Source organism: Toxorhynchites rutilus, chromosome 1, assembly GCF_029784135.1.
Source record: "Toxorhynchites rutilus septentrionalis strain SRP chromosome 1, ASM2978413v1, whole genome shotgun sequence".
In the NCBI taxonomy this organism is placed as follows: domain Eukaryota; kingdom Metazoa; phylum Arthropoda; class Insecta; order Diptera; family Culicidae; genus Toxorhynchites; species Toxorhynchites rutilus.
Window position 1 is genome coordinate 81,426,119 of NC_073744.1, and position 23,141 is coordinate 81,449,259.

At 38.0% G+C, this 23,141-nt stretch overlaps 1 protein-coding gene across 7 annotated transcripts; it reads left to right on the forward strand.

Moving 5' to 3' along the window:
* Positions 1-11,838: 11,838 nt before the first annotated feature.
* On the forward strand, positions 11,839-22,549 carry LOC129766478 (2,3-bisphosphoglycerate-dependent phosphoglycerate mutase-like). Of its 7 annotated transcripts, none has more exons than XM_055767047.1 (5): positions 11,843-11,982; positions 12,121-12,201; positions 20,570-20,831; positions 21,287-21,784; positions 21,988-22,549. In XM_055767047.1, exons 3-5 carry the CDS (start codon positions 20,729-20,731, stop codon positions 22,146-22,148), a joined length of 762 nt encoding a protein of 253 aa, XP_055623022.1. In that variant the 5' UTR covers positions 11,843-11,982; positions 12,121-12,201; positions 20,570-20,728; the 3' UTR covers positions 22,149-22,549. The 7 variants fall into 7 exon arrangements, with proteins under 7 accessions (XP_055623030.1, XP_055623022.1, XP_055623011.1 ...); XM_055767036.1 differs by having other exon boundaries at positions 11,854-11,982; positions 12,115-12,201; XM_055767012.1 differs by lacking the exon at positions 12,121-12,201 and adding an exon at positions 17,304-20,507 and having other exon boundaries at positions 11,857-11,982.
* Positions 22,550-23,141: the final 592 nt, after the last annotated feature.

Genomic DNA, 23,141 nt, shown 5'->3' on the forward strand with positions numbered 1-23,141 from the left:
GCGGGTTTACATTAGGGAGAACTATAGCTATAGATGGATTTATTCACGCGAAATTAGATGTAAACGGGTGAGAATATATTCTTCGAGGTATATATATATATATATATATATATATATATATATATATATATATATATATATATAACCACTTTGAATAGAATAAATTTCGGCATATGTAAACGCTGGTGAATTTCTCACTGGTGAGAAATCACTAAAGTTTCAACAGTTTCAGCAGTTCTACTCGAGGTGAATAAATTCACCGAAAATATGAATATATTCATTTTATAAAGGGTGTGTCACATCAAATTTCATCACGGAAAAAACGCTGTAGAAATTTAATTTTAAAATAAAGATAAGAGTGTATAGATCACGTTGGCCATGCTTCACTGTCAATTTTTCGTAAATTTGGAAAAATGTCGAACGAAAAAGAGCGTCGTGAATTAATCCTGTGCACTCATTTCGAGAATCCGGAGTTGTCACATCGGGACATCGGTAAGATGCTGGGAATCGTTCAATCCACGGTCAGCAGAGTACTAAAAAGATACTTCGAGAACCTAACCATCGACCGGAAGGTGAAGAACGGATGCAAAAATGGATGCTCTGTCAGTGAAAAAAATCACAAGCGCGTAGTTAAGCAGTTTAGACGTGATCCGAGACGTTCGGTCCGGGATGTCGCCAATAAGCTGAATTTGTCAAGTTCATTCGTCCAGCGGACCAAGCAGCGGGAGGGCCTGCGTACATACAAGGTTCAGAAGGCTAGGATTAGGATAACCGCGACGAAAGGCAAAACATGGTGGGGAAGACGCGAGCCCGGAAGCTGTACACCGAAATGCTGACGAAGCCGCATTGCCTGGTAATGGACGACGAAACCTACGTCAAAGCGGACTTTCGTCAGCTGCCGGGCCTGTTGTTCTTCTCCGCAGAAGACAAATTCAGCGTTCCGGAGGAGATTCGCAAGCAGAAACTATCCAAGTTTGCCAAAAAGTACATGGTGTGGCAAGCGATCTGCTCTTGCGGAAAGCGGAGCGCCCCCTTCGTGATGACCGGCACGGTAAACGGGCAGGTTTACCTTAAGGTCCATTTATACGTCGCTAGTAGCTGTCCTGACAGTGAGCAGCTACTGGGCCGGTAAACTCGCTTGACAATTGGTTGACTCGCCTTGTCCGTTCACACAGTGTGAGCTGCTGACGAGAAACTAGGTACTATTTACATCATTGGCTTACCAGGGATGCCAGACGATTTTCCAAATATCCATCCAATAGTTAGAAGCAGCAATCAGATCCGAATTTGATAGATGATTGATCCGAAATCGACTTCTCTATTGGCAGTTTTCGTCTCAGGTTTTCAGTTGCATTTGTCATTACACAATTCTATCGCGAAATACACGCTGACCGTGTATAAAAATAACTTGTGCTGAATTTCTCCGAACTGAAGGTACTATCCGAAAAATCAAAAAGGCAAGAGGGTTTGGGCCAGGAATTGGATGCAAAGAAAAGGAACAACAAATACAATATAGAAAGAACTCTACGATGATGATCCTCTAGAGTACAGAGCAGTGTTGAGAAAAACACCTGAATAAGTGGAAACACTGTTGGATTTCATTGGTTCAAAAAAACAAGCCAAGATACACTCATGAGGGATGCTATACCTGCAAGAGTGAAATTAAAAAAAGACATTGATGTGCCTTTCTTCTGGAATATCGTTCAGATTGTTGGAGATATTTTTTAGGATCTCGAAAGCATCCATAGCTAAGATAATTCCGGAAGTATGTGATGCTATAAATCGCAATCTAAAAGATTTTTTTTAATTTTATTTATTTCGCATTTCCAGCACCAATTGTGAATTGAAAATGATAGTAGATTTACAGGTATACGCATCAAAATAAAGTAATGAATGAAACTGTACTTTTTTAAATCGGATATGCATTCTGTTTCTTAGAACAATACTTTTTTTTTGCAAGTTGTGAGTGAATTCTGAATGAAAATTATGTCCGATAATGATTCTATATTAGTGATTCTCAAGAAAACTATCTCAAAAAGAAAGCGTGCAAAACAAAATAACAACAATTTCGTTTAGAAATTATGAGGTTTTTATTTGTTTTTCCAATAATTTTCAAGTCTATGAATATCTTCGCATATTTTCAAATATCTTCAAAATAGAGACATTTTTTTACATTTGGCATCCCTGATTCGAACGCTAAATTTTGTTTTTGACGTTTTGAGGGATGCGAGTGCGATTAAAATCAAAATACTTTGAAGTAGCTCGCACGCCGGATCTCGCATGACACTAACTGACATGATGTGTTCACACGGTGTGAGTAGCTGCACTGCAGTAACTGACTAGACCGACTCGTATACTTACTCGCACCGTCTGAACCCGGCTTTAAGGAGTGCCTACAGAAGCGCTTACTTCCAATATTGAAGCAGCACGAGGGCCCGACCATCTTCTGGCCGGATCTCGCTTCGTGCCACTATTCAAAGGACGTGTTGGAGTGGTACGAAGCCAACGGGGTCACCTTCGTGCCAAAGGAAATGAACCCGCCCAACGCGCCGGAGCTTCGCCCAATAGAGAAATATTGGGCGACTATGAAGCCGGCCCTCCGGAAGAACCCAAAAGTTGTCAAATCGGAGGCGGACTTCAAGAGAAAATGGATTTCTGTTCAAAAAAAAACTACAACCTGACGTTGTACAGAACCTTATGGACGGGGTAAAGAGGAAGGTGCGAGCATACGGGCTTGGGCTCGAAGTATGAATAAAAAGAAAATGCCAAAAGTTGTTTAATAGTTTTTATTTTACTGTCTAAAATTTTCAAAAGGATCGGTCTACTGGGCGAATTTCTACAGCGTTTTTTCCGTGATGCAATTTGATGTGACACACCCTTTAAGTTCGCGCTGGTGTAAACGGTTGATGCGATTTCTATGAATCTCATCATATTTCTTCACATGAATATATCCCTAGCCTAACCCACTGTTAGATTCAAAGCTCAATTTTAAAGACCATATAGCTCACATTATTTCCAAAGCTTCAAAGTGTTTGGGCTTCATTTTCCGAGCTGCTAAGAAGTTCTCAGACTCAGACTGTCTAAAAGTTTTGTATTGTTCGATAGTTCGAACTATTTTGGAGTATGCTGTAGTTGTATAGGCTCCGTACCGGGGCCCTGGCAACCCAATCCCAACCAATGCAAATTGAGCGTAGGCAGCAAAAAACAGGGCTCGCGCTTAGGGGGCTCATATATTGTTTAATGTTTGGAGTCATATATGTTAATATTTAATTACGCGTCCTTTGGCAACCGATGTTTGGATACCCTTCCGCAAGTTTTCTTGGCGATTTGCAATTAAAATAACTGCTGGAGAATCGCGCGGAGCACTTCATTTTTAATTTTATGATTTCTATGCTCATGATTTAATATGTTGGCTACAAAAAGGTGGCCATCTTAGCAATCCCTTGTTCCGCACTATCAAAACAACATACAACAAAAAGAAGCAATACAACGCAAGTTTGTCCGCTTTGCTTTGCGACGGTTGCCTTGGAACGATCCCTTCAACCTTCCCAGCTACAAAGATCGCTGTCGATTAATCGATCTAGAGCTTCTCAAAAATATAGGGAACGTAGCGAAGGTTGCTTTCGTCTCTTATGTTGCTCAGTTTCAAATTGACCGCCCTGCTGTGCTAAATGACTTCAACATAAATATTCCTCGTCGTACTCTGAGAACCAGTGTTTGGATTTCGATCAAAATCACACATGATACACAATGTCATGCAAGTAACCTCTCACGAACATATAACCAAATATGAGAGGATCATTCTGATACTTGTATGAATGACAGTAATCATTTGTGTTACACTAAATGATTAAACCATGAGAGGAACGAAAATTGTTGTTTGCATATTCGAGCTGCATAAAACATCCGCATATATCGTCCCGCTCTACTATAGCGAAACCCACTGCACAGGCAAAGCAATAAATGATACAAGAATAATTACGTCATCATTCAGTTACCATTTGCGGAGAGCAACGAATGGGAAAAGAGAGCGGTGTTGCTAGTAAAACTATGCGGTCTACATGAATATATATATTTCAAGGGACAGCAGCGTTATAAATGGAAAATATAATCTGACTATCCTTCTCTTAGCCTCTATCCAGCTAAATAATCATATACAGGGTTTTCCATTTCGGGCTTCCGAAAGTATACAGTCCTGCGCTGACAACCGTTTGACATAGCTGTCAACCAAAGCGTCATATCGTTAGTTGAAAGTCTGCCATTTTACAATATGGATCGTTTTAGTATCGTACAACGTGTTAATTTTGTTAAATTATACTATAAAAATGAAGAAAAACCGGCAAATGTTTTTCGAGCATTACGGACGGATTTTGGTCGTCATGGACGGCCTACAGAGCACACAATCGCTAATGTAGTGCGTAAATTCGAACAAACTGGATCCGTAGCGGATATTGTGAAACCTGTCTATCATCGTAATGTGCGTTCGGCCGAAAATATTGCTGCTGTTGCTGCCAGTGTGGAGGATGACCCGAATGTTTCGATTCCACGGTGTGCTCAGCAAATGGGCTTGTCAAACACATCATTGTGGCGAATTTTGCATTTGGACTTGCACCTACATCCATATAAAGTCCAACTGGTACAAAAATTGGAGCGTGGTGACCATGGAATGCGTCGGGCATACGTCGATTGGGTGAACGAACAACAGCAGCAAAATGCTGAATTTTCGCATCAAATTTTCTTCAGCGATGAGGCACATTTCGAGCTCGGTGGCTATGTGAACACCCAAAATTTCCGTATATGAGGCTCAGAAAATCCACACGTGATGGTTGAGAGGCCATTGCATCCGCCAAAAGTCACTGTTTGGTGCGCATTATGGTCTGGTGGAGTCATCGGGCCGTATTTCTTTGAAAATGAGGACGGCGAGACGGTAACTGTGAATGGTGAGCGCTATGGCCGCATGTTAACCGATTTTTTTTTGCCACAAATAGAATATATGGATACGGATGACATGTGGACATGTGTGGCAGGACGGCACCACGTGCCACACAACACGACCGAACATGGCTATATTGCGAACGAAATTTGACGCATAATTTCGCGTTTTGGTGATGCCAATTGGCCGTCCAGATCATGCGATTTGAACCCGCTAGACTTTTTTTTGTGGGGTTATGCGAAAGACCGTGTCTATGCCAACTCTCCGCAAACTCTTGAACATTTGAAAGACATCATTCGTGAAGTTATGACCGAGATACCGCCCCATATATGCCGAAAAGTCATCGAAAATTACCTGTTCCGGATCAAAGTGTGTGAGGAAGCCCTAGGTGGACATTTGAATGATGTTGTATTTCACACATAATGGCATAAACAAAACTTTAATTTGAAATAAAAGTTTCATCGAAATTCGAATTCTAAGTGTGTTTTATTTCAATTTATTTTCGGAATTTAAAGTTGGAAAACACTGTAGTTTACACTCTCTGAAACTTCTGATTCTTAAGTTTCAGAGATTTGCTACATTAGCTGAATATCAATCATTCGTTTTGCGTAGTCCGTACGGTCCTGCTGTTTCATGATGCATGGAGAGGTCGATATGCATATGTTAGAGGCAAAGAAGAAAATAAACTTTCTTCACCGAAAGCGTATATGCGTATAGGTTCTGCTTGCCTGTCGGTGTATCATGAAGTGCGAACCGATGCAGAGTTGTCTCGTTCTCTTTTGTGTCGTGATTTGCAGCACGTAACAACAAAAGAATGCCGTTGGGCGAAATGATCATATTTGAACAAACGAAAGCAATTTTTTCAGTGAATGGATCATTTGGCAAACACTGCTGAGAACCCATGACGTCCTCCGAATTCGTACGTACAGCTCTCTAGAGACGCGGCGTAGAAAATGTTGGAGAAGGGCAAAGTGAAAGTGGGGTGGTCCGTGTGCTTGTTGAATGTTGTCCCTCAGGTGACCAAGCAAATGAAGAGATGTTTCGAATGCATGGGCTTCGGTCACCAAGCGAGAATAATTATTGACGTAGGACTACGTCTAACCTTTCAATATAGGAGCCCATATTTCGATGTGAAAAAGTGTTCAGTTTTTGAACGTTAATATCTCTTTAATTTAACGATGAATTTTGATTCCAAATACACGAATTAATAGGAAATATCCCCAGAAATTTTTTGTATGCTCTACATTACTATTTTTCAGTTCATTTAAAGCTCAAATTGAAAGAAAGAAATCCCTACTTTCCCATACATTTTGTCTGCGCTACCGCAGCAAACAGCTATTCATTACAAGCAATCACAGGAATGGGCGAAACGTAGGGACAAGGTGAAGACGAGTGGGGAACGCAGAAGTAATATAATATCCACTACACCATATCATACCGTGTTCTTCACTATCAAATCCATAGTCAATGGCACCCATCGGTATCGAATTATCATCGATACCTCGGATTTCGCTAAATGCTCCGTTAGATTCAACTGTAGAGGAGAAATGGATTTGAAAAACGACAAACGGGAGAAAGAGATGTCCGAGGTTGAAAGGAGATTAGCAGAAAACATCTGCATTTCATCTTTCGAATAATGTGATTGTCATGCCACTTCGTTTTGCCAGAAAGAGATTATTAATGCTCAAAGGAGGAATCGAGTCCTCCGAGGACATACCCAGCGCAAATTAGAGTCGACTATCGATTGCGGCATTCGTACACAAATAGTTTTATAACGCAGCTTTCATCAAAATGATTCCTTCGATATGGAGAAATATCAACTATCATATATTTCGTATTCGTCATTGACATTTTGTGCATGTTGAATTAATGCGATTGATTAGTAACTATGAATTAACTATCATAACTAACTATATTTGTAACTATCAATCGCATTAATTCAACATGCAAAAAGTGTTATGGCTGTGGTATGATATTGAATGTAATGCGAAGTGTCAGAATTCAAATACATTACTGTAAAAAAGAGTTGACTCGACTGAAAATTTTTCCGTTCGGCCTACTGAAACGAAAAGAATTGGAAGATAACAGCTTAAAGCGCGATTCACATACAACATCCACGTCACATTCACGATCGGTCACGTCACGTTGCGTCAATTATTCTTCCATACAATTCACATGAAGCATTCACATACACCAGCAACGGCAAGTCGAAGTTGCCGTTGCCAGTGTATGTGAATGTTTGCATAAGAACTGCTTGGAAGAATAACGTGACGTGGATGTTGCATGTGAATCGCACTTAATGCATAGACGTGTGAGTGTGAGCATCCCCAATTTTATTGCTATGAGCAACTGAGGATAACATTCTTCCACCCAACTCTTTTGTTGTCTCGAAATCGATCAAAGGTGTGATCGGTGATAAATTCAAGGATGCTAAACCACAGCGTGACGATAAGAATCGCCTTCAATATATTCTCCAGATACGTGAAGTTAAACAAATTGAATTTCTAATGGGTATGAAGTCGTTAATCGACCTGACCCCTATTAAAATAATTTTTTATCCCGCCCTTAATAAACGCAAGTGTGATGTTTCATGCCGGGATGTTGAATTAATGCGATTGATTAGTAACTATGAATTAACTATCATAACTAACTATATTTGTAACTATCAATCGCATTAATTCAACATGCAAAAAGTGTTATGGCTGTGGTATGATATTGAATGTAATGCGAAGTGTCAGAATTCAAATACATTACTGTAAAAAAGAGTTGACTCGACTGAAAATTTTTCCGTTCGGCCTACTGAAACGAAAAGAATTGGAAGATAACAGCTTAAAGCGCGATTCACATACAACATCCACGTCACATTCACGATCGGTCACGTCACGTTGCGTCAATTATTCTTCCATACAATTCACATGAAGCATTCACATACACCAGCAACGGCAAGTCGAAGTTGCCGTTGCCAGTGTATGTGAATGTTTGCATAAGAACTGCTTGGAAGAATAACGTGACGTGGATGTTGCATGTGAATCGCACTTAATGCATAGACGTGTGAGTGTGAGCATCCCCAATTTTATTGCTATGAGCAACTGAGGATAACATTCTTCCACCCAACTCTTTTGTTGTCTCGAAATCGATCAAAGGTGTGATCGGTGATAAATTCAAGGATGCTAAACCACAGCGTGACGATAAGAATCGCCTTCAATATATTCTCCAGATACGTGAAGTTAAACAAATTGAATTTCTAATGGGTATGAAGTCGTTAATCGACCTGACCCCTATTAAAATAATTTTTTATCCCGCCCTTAATAAACGCAAGTGTGATGTTTCATGCCGGGATGTAATTTTCATGCCAGAAGAAGACCTTACTGAGCTATCTGAACAGAATGTGATCGTTGCAAAAGAATTGTTAGATACGATCCAATTCAAAAAACGCAAAAACACAACAACAACATTCATAAAAAGTAAATAATCACGCAGCATAAGAAAAAAAACAATATATTTAAAAATATATTTAACAAAAGCTGCCCCCTTTGTATAGACCTACGTCACCCCGGTTATATCCCCGACATTACCCATACGGCTTTTATTGAATATATTATTTCATAACTATATTATAAAAAATATACAATTAATATCATCGATTTCACAAAAAAAAACAGGAAGTGGGTTATATCTATGGTATAACCGCAAGGGTGACGTAGGACTATCGTTGATTTAGAGATCATTTGTTTGAAGTTGAATCTAAATCCATTCTGAATGAATGAATGAATGAATATTTGGGGGACTTCGAAAACAAGAGCGTTACGTTGGAGGCTCCAGGTTTTATGCATCCAATATTGGATACAAAAAACCTTGTTCTGGAGAATAATCTTCAGAAGCTTTCCTACTAACTGCACTTGATTGACAAATCACAAAACCAAATGTATGTGGTCGCAGTATTATATGGATAGAAAACATTAAAATAAACTCGCTTGAATGTAATTTTCAATTCCAAGGGGAACTGGCAGATTATTTTTCAGCAACGATTACTTCTTTCCAGGTTTCTTCTCGATAACAGGCAAACGAAAAGAGTTGCGCGCGTGTTTGTGTGTTTGTGGCGGCTGCTTCGATGTCTTCCCGGGGAACCGTTTTTCGATGCTGATACTCTCTTGGTCACTTTCTCTTCTCCTTCTGATCGATCGGCTTTACTGCACTCCCTCACAGTTAAAACAAAATGACTGCATTTTAGGTCAGGTCAGGCCAGCTAATGAATCCCTCGATCCCTCGCCGTTCAGCTTGTTCAGTACCGATGTTGTCTTGTCGATGTCCTCACGAAAAATGAATGGGTTTCACCACCAGAATATCGCTTAAGTATGCTTTTCGTGCGTGATTGAATCGAGAGAAATGTGGTTTACTATGGCAATTTGGAAGGCAAACTTGAGGGGGATGAACTCTCTAAGTTTGAAACTTTCGACGACTGAGCAATAATCGTTTGAAAATTATATAATTTTCGCGATGCGAAACATTTTCCGTTGCGCGTGCATACAATATTGGATACGAAAATATCCTACTGATGGGGAAGAATAATCTTCAGAAGCTTTCAAGCTAATTACACTTGATTGAAAAATTACAAAATCAAATGTATTTGGTCGCTGTGTTATATGGTTAGAAAACATTAAAATAAACTCTTTCGCATGAAAGTATTTTTCAATTCCCAGGGAACTGGCAGATTAATTTTCAGCAACGATTAGATTTTTCCAGATTTTCCTCGATACTCGAAGTCCTCCAGTGGTAAATGCTAACTTGACAACCACCTGTTAATAGCACTAGATTGAAAAATATTTGGTCGCTGTGTTATATGGTTAGAAAACATTGAAAAAACTCTTTCGCATGAATGTATTTTTCAATCCCCAGGGATCTGGCAGATTATTTTTCAGCAACGATTAGATCTTTCCGGAATTTTCTCGATGCTGTATGGCATCCAAACGAAAATACTCCTTTCAGTTTGGCCTGCAAAAAACTTTTCTGAACTCTAATCCATCAAATTTGGAGCCCTGAATCAACGGTCCTTGATTATATGCTAAGCTAATATAGCACGCTCTCCTTGGATTTGACGGGCCAGCTAAATGTCCTTGGGCATGATGTGACGTGTTTTGCGTGGATAGCACATAAATTGGTATCTTCGAATAGGCCTCCTGCAGCGTCATAACCGCGGAACTTTGGAAGCGGTTTTGAAGTCCTGAGCAATTCCACAAACCAAATGCTGCAAAGGTAGCTTGCGGATCAGCAATTCGATCGACTTCTGATAGCGACGAATTTCACGCAAAGTTCCCGATCGATAGCGATGTGGCTTCTTCACTTATTCTGCGGCTGGTGCGCTTATCCGAGCTATTTTCGTGTGCCTTACCACCGAAAGACTAACGAGCTGTCTGCTTGGTCCCAAACAAATGAGTCCTCACGGTCCGAGAGTAGAGTAAAGTGCGATTCACATACAACATCCACGTCACGTCCACGTTCCGTCACGTCACGTTACGTCAGTTATTCTACCATGCATTTTTTATGGAAACATTCACATACACAGGCAACCCGTCAGCATACGTTCAACGAAAACGACCGGCAGGGTTTGTAGAAAAGAATAATTGACGGTGACGGACGGCTCGTTTGTTTTTCGTCTGGGCTTTGTGTCTCGGCTTTTGTTTTGATTTGGTTGCACAGTAATTTACATCTACATCGACATTAAGCTAATTGAACAGATCTGTGATGCAACACGTTTCATTAGACATTTTTACCTCTAGTTGGACATTTTTGTAAACATTGAGTTCGGGGCCCAAATTATGGCCCCACATTGAAAGTCGCCACCAGTCGCAAATGTCCAATTATGAAACTGACTCCAATGCGACACTGAGTGGTGCCTCAGCATATCGCTTTATAAGTAACTTACTGTACTTTTTATGCCAACATATATCTTTGGAGCTAAGTCATTCGGAGTGAAAATCATTCGCGACTAGTTGAAAGAATTATTCTATTTATTATTATTGTTGCATAAGGGTCGGACTAGGGGGTTTAAGCATTTAAATAATTGAATTCAATGATTCTCATTGCATATATGCATATTTACGATGTGGTGGGTAGCATGAACAAGCAGAATCAAATCACTTGATAAAAGTTCTTTTCATTGACTTTCTCTTATGTTAATAACTCAGATTGGAAACTTGTTTGTTGTGTTTGATAGTTTAGACACTAAATAAAAACCTTTTTCATTGAAATATGTGGTGGAAATTGAAAAAATATCTGATTGTCAGTTTGACATACGGTACAATGTACAACCAAAGTATGTCTGTCATGGGACGATGGTACCTGTACAACGCTGTACACGTACAACGCAAGTACAGCTGTATGTCTGTCCCTGGTATAACGCAAAACGTAAACGTTCGGTGGGACATCTGGATTTTGTTTTTGAACTAAGAAAATGATGCTAATGTAACCTAAAACTCAAAAACGAATCACGTATATTTTACTTTTGGGCTTTCCAATGTAGTTCTCACATGCAGGAATCATGCATTTTTCTACTTGTCAATATTTATACATTTTTCAACACCGAAAGAGGTAAACAAATAACATGTTATATACAAAATTGCGCAGAATTAAATTTCTTTCACACTCATCGCAATCAAATAGTATTTTATGATTATAACATTGTAATTTATGGAAAGAACTACAAACCTCCCATAAACTCACATTGCAAAATTAAAAACCATCATCACTTTCACCGCAGCGCCGCCTAGGTGTAGATTTGTATGTTAGATCGCAAATATGTGATCTTTTAATGTGAACAAATTCAACCTGTTTCGAATTAAAGTGTTCTGTCGTTCTTCTTTGTCTTGCACATGAATCGAACAAAAAAAAAACAAATTATCCACATGTATTTGTTTTGGTTTCCACGGCGACGACGCGCATTTTGCAGCCGATCAAGTGTCACATGAAAATTGAAGGAAAAAAGATTTCTCCAACTTGCCAATATTGTTAATAAATCTTATTGTGTGCGTAAAAACTTGTGAGGAACTCCGGTGAGTATTGCAACTTTTCAAACATCGAGAATGTGTTCCAATCTGAGAGGTATCCTGCGAATAGTATTTCTGAATATACAAAACTACGCACTAATCGTTTTGTTTTGTACTTTATTTTGTGCTGCCTTGGAGTTAAAGAAAAAGTATAGGCGAGACCTGAGTGAAAAATAATAGTTCAGTTTATTATCCTAGCAAGGGTCAACGATAAAATTTTACTACGTAAGAATGTTAACCTTGACTTCATATGAGCTTATTTTTGCGTTGTATGTTTCTGATTATATGCTACAATATGTTATCTATATTAATTTATGCCGTAAGTGATGTAGAATTCACATATAAGCATGTTTTGTATACTCGCCTCCAGAGACGTTCAATTGTTTGTTGAAATTTAGCTACTTTAGAATTTATCCTGTAAACTGCAGGAAAGAAATTATTCAAATCAGTATTGTGATATTCATTCGACCGATCAACATTAACATATGTTCAGTTGATGCTTCAATTGTTTTGAGTTAATTGTTGATAATTCGACTTTCAAAACCACTGAATGTTAGAAATAATCTTTTTGTTTCGCTTAGAATGCTGCCTTATCCAATGAATGCAAATGAAACGAGGATGAAAATCAAACACAAATCACATTTTGAAGGAGTGTGTTTACCAGCCAAATGAATCGTTATCTTTTGTGCAAAATGTAACTAACGCTCAATATTCAGGTTTTTATTAAAAATATATGAATAAATTGCATGCTGTTTTCCTTCAACATTGTGAGAAGTGTGTACATAGCTGCAAAATTGTATTATAATAATTTTATTACTGATGAAGGTGTATAATAACACTTATTTTGATTTCAAATGCAGTTGAATAATGTTTGTAAATAAATTTATAACCGGTCGTTTCATCTGACCCTCACGTGTAACAACACATGCTTCATCGCACCCCTTATTGGACATATGCGATGAATCACATCCCGCCTATCTCACGCCTGCTTTCTATAGACATACGTATCGCTTCCTATATTTCGTTGGAACATTTCAATCTTATCAAAATAAGCAGCTGATTAATTTTGCGTCATTATCGTTCATCGACCGAAACAACATTTTATGAAGTAATCAGAAAAAACTGTCAAGACATCAAGTCGTCGTGAGATTTTTGTGCTATTCATATTTACTGTTGATGGTCCGAGCGAGCGAGCGAGCGATTCATCGCGTTTCGATTATGTACAGTTTCGCGTAGTTTGGTCGTAAGTAATTCTCTTTTCATCCCCATCATTATTTGTTTAGAAATGTTACGATTTAGTTGCTGTCCTACAACGTTGCAAGGATGAAGATTCGACCCATGAATTTTTCTATGTTAACTCTTATGGCAGCCATAAATAATTTATTTCCAAATTCTTTTCTATCTGATTAGAAAGCCCGAAGGCAGTTTTAAATTGCTAAAATTTGAATGAAAATTTTTACTTGGGGTTACGTAATTATTTGAAGCACGTAGTCCTGATCAAAGCTCGGCAAAGTCATATTCAACTGAGGATAGTCAACGGTCTATGTAGAAATTCATCTTCGTTTAATCGTTTTTTATGCATGTTTTTTTGTTTTATGAATATGAAAGAAGAATTTAGTTTTTGATTCACCCCCTTAAAGTCATAAAATACCTTTCTCATATGAAAAATCCGAATTCGTTCGGGAGTTGATAGAGAATCATACTTAATGAAAAAAAATCATTCTATGCGTATGTTCGAATTTCAACAATGACAGAGTTATAGAACTTTTTGTTTGTTTCGGACTCTGTTGCCTCAAACTGGCTCTAAATTAGAAAGTATGCTACAGAAGATGATTCTGTTGCTTCCATTAGAGAAATAAGAAAATTTAGTACAGGATGAAAAACTTCAAGGTTAGTAATTTTTAATGTGTTCTTATTATTTAAAAAAATTTAATTGAACTTGATTGTTTCTATAAATTAAATTGAAGCTTTCTAACCGCTCTACAATTTGTTCTTTAACACCCAACTTCTATCTATCTTAATTTCGCTGCAATATCGATATGAACAATTCCTGGTGAAAATTCAAGCAAAATCTTCAAAAATCACGATTTTTACCCCACTGTTCATATAAAAGCCACTTCAATTTCACCTTAACGTTGAAAGGTAATAATTTTTCGTAGAATAAGTCATACTTGAAACATAAAAAAATATATTTTTTCAAACTGTGTATAATCGAATCACATATAATCGAGGTTGTATATAATCGAGTCCGACATGGATTCTATTTAGATGAAAAGCACTTTTTTGCAGGTGGTGGAAAAATCTCGAATGAAAATTGTTTTTGAAGACATCTTTATATTTTGATGAAAAGTTTCAGTAACAATATTCGAAATATATAGACAAATGGTTAAATAGAAGTCAGAAATACGTGTTTCATGTAATTAAATAACATTATGTAAAAGTTTCCATTCAAATTTTAATATTTTAAAACTAGCTTCGTATCTTCTAATCTGATAGAGATTACACTAACGAGTTTGGGACTCAAATTATGACTCCTAATTGGAAGTCGCCACCAGACGTCGACACTATTCCACTGTCAACGCAAATTCGATTGGAAATGGGTTTTGGCTACTCCCAGCAGATTCTCCGTCAACATGACTCAGTAGTCATTCGAGTGTTTAGTTGCTATCTCACTCTTCAACTTGACGCATTTAATTCTTCCCCTTCATATGGAATTCAATGAATATTGAAGTGGCTCCCCCCGAAATAAATTCTTTTCTGTCTCTCATGTATCACGTGTATCACGTATGCATATATCGATGTTTGAGTTCAACGTGGTTTGGCATATACTACAGGTGAGCTAGATTTTTTTTCTGTATCGTACACGAAAATTACTCACACATAAAATAGCGTGCAATATTGTGTTCAGAACCACCAACAAATTTGTGAATTTTGTTGATATAAACCCTTTTTTCTGTATGTTTTTTCACAAAATTGAACTTGGAGACAAAGTGAACTAAAATTTTGTTCAGGAAAACTGCACGCTATTTTGCAGGCGATTTACTAATACTAGCGCGAGGACATTTATAGCATACCTGTCTAAGTTCGTTGGTTTGAGTTCACGGTGTGTAGACAATAAACCACCATGAATGGTGTAACTACTTCAAAAGTTTTCAAGATTTCGTTTCACTTTAATTGGACATAAAAATAAGATTGTGTACGCGGGTAACAAGACTCATGTCAGGGGGAGTAGAAGTGCGGATTGAAGTCAGTTGAATGAAGAGGCAGATTTGTGTTCATTAGTCACATCAATAAGAATAATCATTGACTAGTTCATCAACCAGCCTCGCTTTCAACACTCGTCGATTCATTTTCTAATCAATCCAAATTATGTTGACGTCGAAGGCCGAAGTAGTCCTAGATTTCGGGCCCTGCTCCTGACTGTTCATTCGTATTGATTAACGGACTTTCTGAAATGAAATTTCCAGGTTGAATTTCATTTCATAATAGAGAATCGCCAGAAATATTGAACCCGATGGGATTTGCTGCTTTCCGACTCACACCTTTGGAGATAGAACATTGATGGTTTGGGGATAATTTTCTCAGAGGTTTTAAAAGAGAACCTGCAGTTTTTTATTTACTGCCCAGCGAATTTTGATTTTTTTTTCACTCACATTCAATTCTTTACTACTATTCAAAAGAACATTCTTAACTGAAAAGTTAATGAAACAAATATTGGTGGACCAACGGTAGAGAAGGAACAACCACGCAGCGGAAACGGGAAAAACAAATATAATAAAGCTTAAACGCGGAGACTACTTTTGACGTAAAACTACGTCTTTCAGGAAGGGTGCCAAATCAGAAAACAGGTCACGAAAACAGGTTTTTATGAAATAAATTTAGCGTTAATAACTATTTTCACTGTGAGCGAATTCACATGATTTGCACATCAATCGAATCGGAAATTCTCTAAAATATGTTTGATATGCTATACATTACAATTCGCTAATCTCTAAACGGTTTAAATTCTGGAAAACTGGAAGAGTTTCCCTTTTCTCATGTATTTGTTCTGCCGATTTGTGTGCTAACCCTACCCGTATTTCGAATGCTTATAACTCGAACATTTCTTATCAGATCGGAAAGATGTTTGCATCGAAAATATTTCTACACGTCTATCACAATTGATAAAATATGCGGTACCCGCGTAAAAAAAGACCAGTGCAATCACATCTCCCCCTCAGCTCACATTTACCCCCATGTTCCCTCAGAGCATATTACGGTAATTAGTGCTTGTAACGGAGCTTAGCGCTTAGTGCCGCACCTTATCACGATTCTAATGTGGATTTTAGGTGTCTGGTAACGGATAGCTCGCCCGACGGTACAACGGGAAGGGGTTTTTTCGGGCAGCGATTCGTGAATGTCTTTACCTGTCTACTTACCTCTGGACGGTCCAACAGTGGTGCTGCACGTACATCGGCAGAAGAGTGTACAAATTACTAGGGAATCTTCTAGCAACAGCAGATGACCTCATTCGTGAGGAAAACCTACCAGTAACCAACGAAATTGAAAGAAAAGACTACGGGTTTTCGGAAGCGAGCAACACTTAACTTTTTACTTCCGTTATACATAAGGATAGTCCCATTTGATTTCTATCGTTAGGTGACATGGTTTTTTTACGCGGATTTTCCAATTAACGCAGTTTTTTTACGTGGATTTTCGGGGTTTTTTTCACGCGAGTTTTCCAATCAACGCGGTTTTTGTTACGAGGTACGTATCCCCCGCTTAAATAAAATGTAAGGGTTTGTATCTAGGACACGACCGCATAATTTCGACGTAAAACTACGCAATTATATTATGTAATCCACTTGTTTACCACTTGTTACTTTTATGCATCGAATTTTTGTAACAAATTACCCAGCAAACATTAAATCGTATAATTTTGCACGTGCCAAGTCTTACAAGAAATAAATCATAATCGCATATAATATCAATCAAAGTATGTATCGTGTATATTTGAAATCGTATAAAATGTAAAAACTCGATGTTATATACCATTATCAAATTAAGTCGCAATTCGGTATAATAAACATCAATTTTATGATGTACATTGTCGTAAAATATATTTAATCCGCATCATATGCGTATATTACGCTGATGCAGTTTGTGTGTCGTATAAGCGTATAATTTAAATCGATTCAGTACTGTAGCAAATCGTGTTGCATGCAAAAGAAAATCATGAAACAGTAAATCATATTAGATCCTAATAATGAACATATTACATCATATTGAAATGTCAATGAAATGCAGATGCACTCGAAAGTTTTAACCGCTGTTGAATTGAATTTCAGATAGCCGTGCGAGATAGCTGGTGGATGATAATCCAGACGACCGGAGTTCAAACCCACATCGGAGCAGTTTTCACCAAACATCAATCTATGCCATTTTAAACATTCATATCCCACTCCCAACACAAGTCAATCGAACAATTATTATTTCTACAAACATAAATACTCATATATAAAAATGGCGATTCGTGAGGCTATAATAAACATTTCACAAAAATATTTTGCGCCATTTGTTTTTTTTTATGTCTGTAATAAATCGTATATGAATATGGCAAAAGTCGTATTGGGTGCTTTGACAATTCATGAATATATTCATATTAGATCGCAATTCAATTTCAACATAATCGCTATTATAGCCGGTCAAAGTTGCATATTCATCCAAACTAATTCGGTAAGCATTTGCCATATATTTAGGCGCATTATATGCCAACCAAAATTTAGGGCATATGATGTTGTATATACGTTTGTTATGCGATTTAATGTTTGCTGGGTATGTTCTTCGTTACAAATAAGGCCATGTTCTCAATGCAGCGGAACATCAACGTGGCGTGAGCGGGGCGTGTTCACTTCTCGCCATAATATTTTAATTCACTCACATTGCACCGTGGACGTATCCGACTAAAAACTCTGAGGGTGAAAAACGTAAAAAAAATTAAAAAAACAAAAAAATTGAAATGATGTCACTGAAATGATCTCACTCCGCTAGAGAGAAGCGGAGGAGTACAAGTATCGCCGGCGTGAAGTGTATTCGTTTGCACGCAAGCCACACGTCAAAACCACGCTCACGACACGTTAGCCTGGTGTGAACACATCGGTAAGAACATACACGATTAACCGTAAGCGTCACACGCCCCGCCCAAGCACGCTGACGCCCCGCTGCAGTAAGAACAAGGCCTAAATTTGATGAACGTCATTTTACGTTTGATATGATGCCTAGGACTACCAAAATATGTGAATGGAAGAATTGTCAAACGGTCATTGTATTTTACATTTCCCTCTGAAATTATTGCACATCTCATGTTTACGTAGTTCTCGAACCGCGAAAGTTCTGAAATGACGATTTTCCCAGGCTTCTCAGTTTGAAAGTACGCTTTAGGGAAACATATTCCGGTCGACGATCTGTTAAGAAATGTTCGAGTTATAAGCATTCGAAATACGGGTAGGATTAGCACACAAAATCAGCAGAACAAATGTATGGAAAGAAAAGAAGTTCTTCCAGTTTTCATGAATTTAAATCGTATATAGATTAGCGAATTGTAATGTATAGCATATCAAACAAATCTTAGAGATTTTCCGATTCGATTGGTATGCAAATCATGAGAATTCGTTCACGGTGAAAATAGTTATTAACGTTAACTTCATTTCATAAAAACGTGACCTGCTTTCTGATTTGGCACCCTTCCTGAAAGACGTAGTTCTACGTCAAAAAACCTGGGTGTACATGAAAGTCGGGGGTATTCTTGGTGTAGGGTACTTTTGTACTCGTTTGTCGTTGTGCAGACGGGGATATGTTTCCCTAAAGCGTACTTTTAAAATGAGAAGCCTGGGAAAATCGTGATTAGATACTAGAGGTGAATGAACTTTCGCGGTTCGAGAACTACGTAAACATGAGTGTACAATAATTTCAGAGGGAAATGTAAAATACAATGATCGTATGACAATTCTTCCGTTCACATATTTTGGTAGCCCTATGCATCATATCAAACGTAAAAGGACGTTCATCAAATTTATTTGTAACGAAGAACAAAACCTATTACAAAAATTTCGATGCATTCTAAAATAATATTCGAAGTGGTAAACAAGTGGATTGCATAATATAATTACGTAGTTCTACGTCGAAAATATGCGGTCGTGTGTATAAATTCTTAAATCCACGTAAATAAACCGGGTAAATTTCAAAATATGTGCAAAAATCTAACAAACAGTGAATTATTAGTTTAAAATGCAACCCGTATTCTAATAATTGATTAACTGATTTTTTCGCATGCTACAATCATGATACAGTGGAACCCCGATTATCCGCGTTATCTGCGAAAGCGAGTTCTATAGTAATTCTATAAAGCTTCCCGAAATTTATCAGTGAGAGGTAGGCACTTGCTCTTTTGTTTTGATCGTGGCTTTCACATTATCTGATCACTGGTGTACACGATTTCGCAGAGGGATAGTTCAATGATTTCTGTATAGATAAAACATAGTTCTCATGCTGAAATACCTTTATTTCATGGTTTTGCACCTCATCTTCAGTCGTTTATCGCACTATCTGCGATTTTCGTTATTCGCGGTGGCCTAGCCATATTATTTCGCGGATAATCGGATTTCTACTGTATCTGTTTCTCCTTATATTTCTCAGCTACTAATAGAAAATACAATACAAACTTATATCGTGAAAAATCACATCAATTAGCACATAAAATTTTTACGCGGTTGATACGTGGTGTGTGAAAAACGCGTAAATTTCGAAATCCGCGTGAATTCCGAAATCCGCATAAATTCCGAAATCCGAGTAAAAATGAACCGCGTAAATTCCTAAAGCCACGTAAAAAATAACCGCGGAAAAAAACCCCGTAAAAAGCGACTTGAGTGTGTAAATTCAATATAATCAAAACACCTCTAAAACAATTAGAACTGCAGAGGATACCCAGGATACGTATATGTCATAAACGTACACTCGAGGATACCGGCATTTTTCCTCAGAATCTGGACCGATGATTCGACGTAAATTATTCGTACGCTTCGTTTATTTGAAGCTCAGTGATTCGTTCGACTAATAACCGATTTTTGCAGAGAATATTCGATTAATCGAACGATTAGCGGATATCACTAGCAGCCAACGCGGATCTTTCGGTATATCTGTTATTTTTGTAATGCTACCCATTTTATCACATGGAAAGGCTCCACATATGCTAGCAGTGCAGATACTGAGAATTGTATAATTTATCGCGTTACTTCACCCCACTTGGTCCAGATCTTTTGGTAACGGCTACTCTCGCTATACCACCGCACCGTTGTTTTCATCCATTGGATTTAATCTCTGTATAATGTACACAAGCGAGTTGTTGTGTAAACTGTGATATGTTTTTATAGGCAGCTGATTCTGGCGAACCACTTTCAGTCGTGCGATTAAATCTATTCAAGCGAGAGTTTTATGTGGCGTCGACGGTATAATTAAATTTCCGTTTTGGTTGCTTATTCGTAACATTGAAAGAAGTATAAATATAAAATTGATAAAATGATTAGTGAAGAATAACATGAGGAATATTTTTCCACAGGTGTCTGAACGTGAACCTAGCTGCAGTTCGTTACAGTACAGTACTGAAGAATATTATGTGCTCCACTTTCATCTGCTTGTAAAGTCCCAAGGGCACAGTGTCAATAGGAAGACTTAATTTAAGTATCCTGAAGTGTTAGTTGCTGCAGTAATTGCGAAAATGGCTTCGAAATATAGTGTCGTCTTCGTGCGGCATGGAGAGAGCGAATGGAACAAGATGAATCTCTTCTGCGGATGGCATGATGTCGGTCTAAGCGAAGAAGGTCAGTCCGTGCATAACGAGAACTTTTGATATCCCATTAGCACTCATTAATACTGGTGTATCGGCGAAAAACCATCTGAACGTAGTTGCAATATATAACATTATAGTTTGAATGTCAACAAAAGTCAAATACGATGAACTTCGGTATGTAATTGTGGTCATACCTCCGGGTTATTTTAAGCATTATTTTGTTTTGATTCTTTGCGTGAACGTAGGCGAATTCAGTTGACTGTGTTACATCCAACCGTGAAATATTCGCAGCAGAATACCAATCCTAAATCGGTGTTGTTACTCAAGCAGTGTACACCAGTACAGCTGATTATTAGAGTAATTATATTATGCAATTGGCAATAAAAATTTTCCAACTTCTTTTTAATGTGCTTATGAATCAAGAATGTTAAAAAATTATGCGATGAATCACTAAATTATTGCTTCTTTCTTTTTTTCGCACGCAAGGTGAATGGGATGCATTGGAAGTTTCAGCCGCTGCGCTTAAGCGCGAAAATCTAACATTCGATGTTGCCTTTACTTCGTGCCTACGTCGGGCCAATCAAACGCTGGACACTATCCTTAAGCAGCTAAATCTCACTCATATCCCGGTGCATCAGCTGTGGCGCCTAAATGAACGACACTATGGAGCCCTAACTGGTTTCAACAAGCGTCAGATGGCAAATATCTACGGTGAGCCACAGGTACAAACTTGGCGCCGAAGTTTCAATGTGCCACCGCCCCCGATAGCACCCGACAATCCGTACTACAGTGCTATTCGAAATAATCCGAAGCTTAGGCACATCGGCGAGGCGGATTTTCCTGATACGGAAACGCTGGAGACCACCATGCAACGTGTAGTGCCAGAATGGACGGACACAATCATACCGGAAGTGCGTGCCGGCAAGAAAGTTCTGGTGGTAGCCCACGGGACAAGCTTGAGGGGGCTTGTTAAGCACATACAAGGTAAAACAGATGCTTCCTGTGTCTCTTTGAATGCAGCTTTTGATGTTCCATATTCTCGCAATCTTTTTGGTGGCGGTTGAATTAATATTTTCTCCTTTTCTCTATTCTTCTCTCTCTGTGTTTATCGCTTTCTTGAACGTGTACAATAAATTTGGTCAACTTTGTCTCTAAACCATGGTCCAAAATCCTTTTGTAAACTCTAGATATTTCAGATGCAGACATCATGAAATTCAATCTGCCTAACAGTATTCCGTTCATTTTCGATTTCGATGAAAACATGAAAATGGTCGGCGGCATCCGTTTCCTCGCTGAACAGGACGATGTGTTGAAGGCAATGGAAAAGGTTGCATCCATCGGAAAGTAACTTGGAAGCAACGGATCATTCGTAGGAACTCTACCTCATTCTGGCCATGGATCAAAATAGTTGCAAAGTATATATATATATATATATTATATATGTCGTTAAGATTGAACCAAAAGAAATGATAGCTTTAAACTAAGAATACGTAGATTTTAGCATATAATGATAAAGAAGGCAAAAAAGAGTTATTTCAAGTTCGAGAAACAATGCAATCGTATCCAACGAAAAAGTCATGTCTTCAGGTAAGACGTTATTTTAAACAGCGTAGTTTTATTTATTTAATGATTGTTAAACTTAATCTCAGATGCTCGATTATATACATATATATGTAAATTTATATTCAGTGGCGTAGCTCTATAGTTGCATAAGTTATCTCCGTTTGTAAATATAACCTGTGAATAATGTTTGTTTTGTTTTGCCCTGAGTCTTAGGTTTTACGTAGCAAACAGTCTCCAACGAGATGGTTTGTTCATACATGGAAATAATTGCGCCTGATTTCCAGTTGGTTTGTGAGTATATTGTGACTCAGTCAGGAAGTCGCTTGCTGTTTGAGAATGGAAATGTATCAATCTATTAACTTTCTAAACACTGTCTGGAATATTTGTATCAACCTTACCAGAAGAGAAACCCCAAGACCCCAAGAATTTGATAAGCTGGGCATATCTTGGATATATATGATCCAGAATTTCAAACAAATGTCTCAAAGGTCTCTCAATTATATTCGAATACATCCATAGACGTGGTCAGGCAAGAATAGATTATTCACACATAAATAATTACGGTTGTATTAATCCTGGGTTATTACGGAGACGTTCACGATTCGGACCCTAAAAAACAAACTCGTGTATTGGTTTAGTAAGCTTCAAACTGTCAGTATTGAATTTAACAAGTTGGTAAAAAACAATTGTTTGAGCAAAGAAAATCTACAACGCATTATATAAAACTTTATATTTTGATACAATGTAACTGTCTAGTCAAGCTGGCAGTTACGCTACG

Excerpts from the sequence above, each read along its gene's own strand:
- LOC129766478 (XM_055767055.1), top strand. The coding sequence starts at position 20,729 with ATGGCTTCGAAATATAGTGTCGTCTTCGTGCGGCATGGAGAGAGCGAA. Across the intron at positions 20,832-21,286 it reads TGTCGGTCTAAGCGAAGAAG|GTGAATGGGATGCATTGGAA; the intron begins GTCAGTCCGTGC and ends TTCGCACGCAAG. Across the intron at positions 21,785-21,987 it reads GCTTGTTAAGCACATACAAG|ATATTTCAGATGCAGACATC; the intron begins GTAAAACAGATG and ends TGTAAACTCTAG.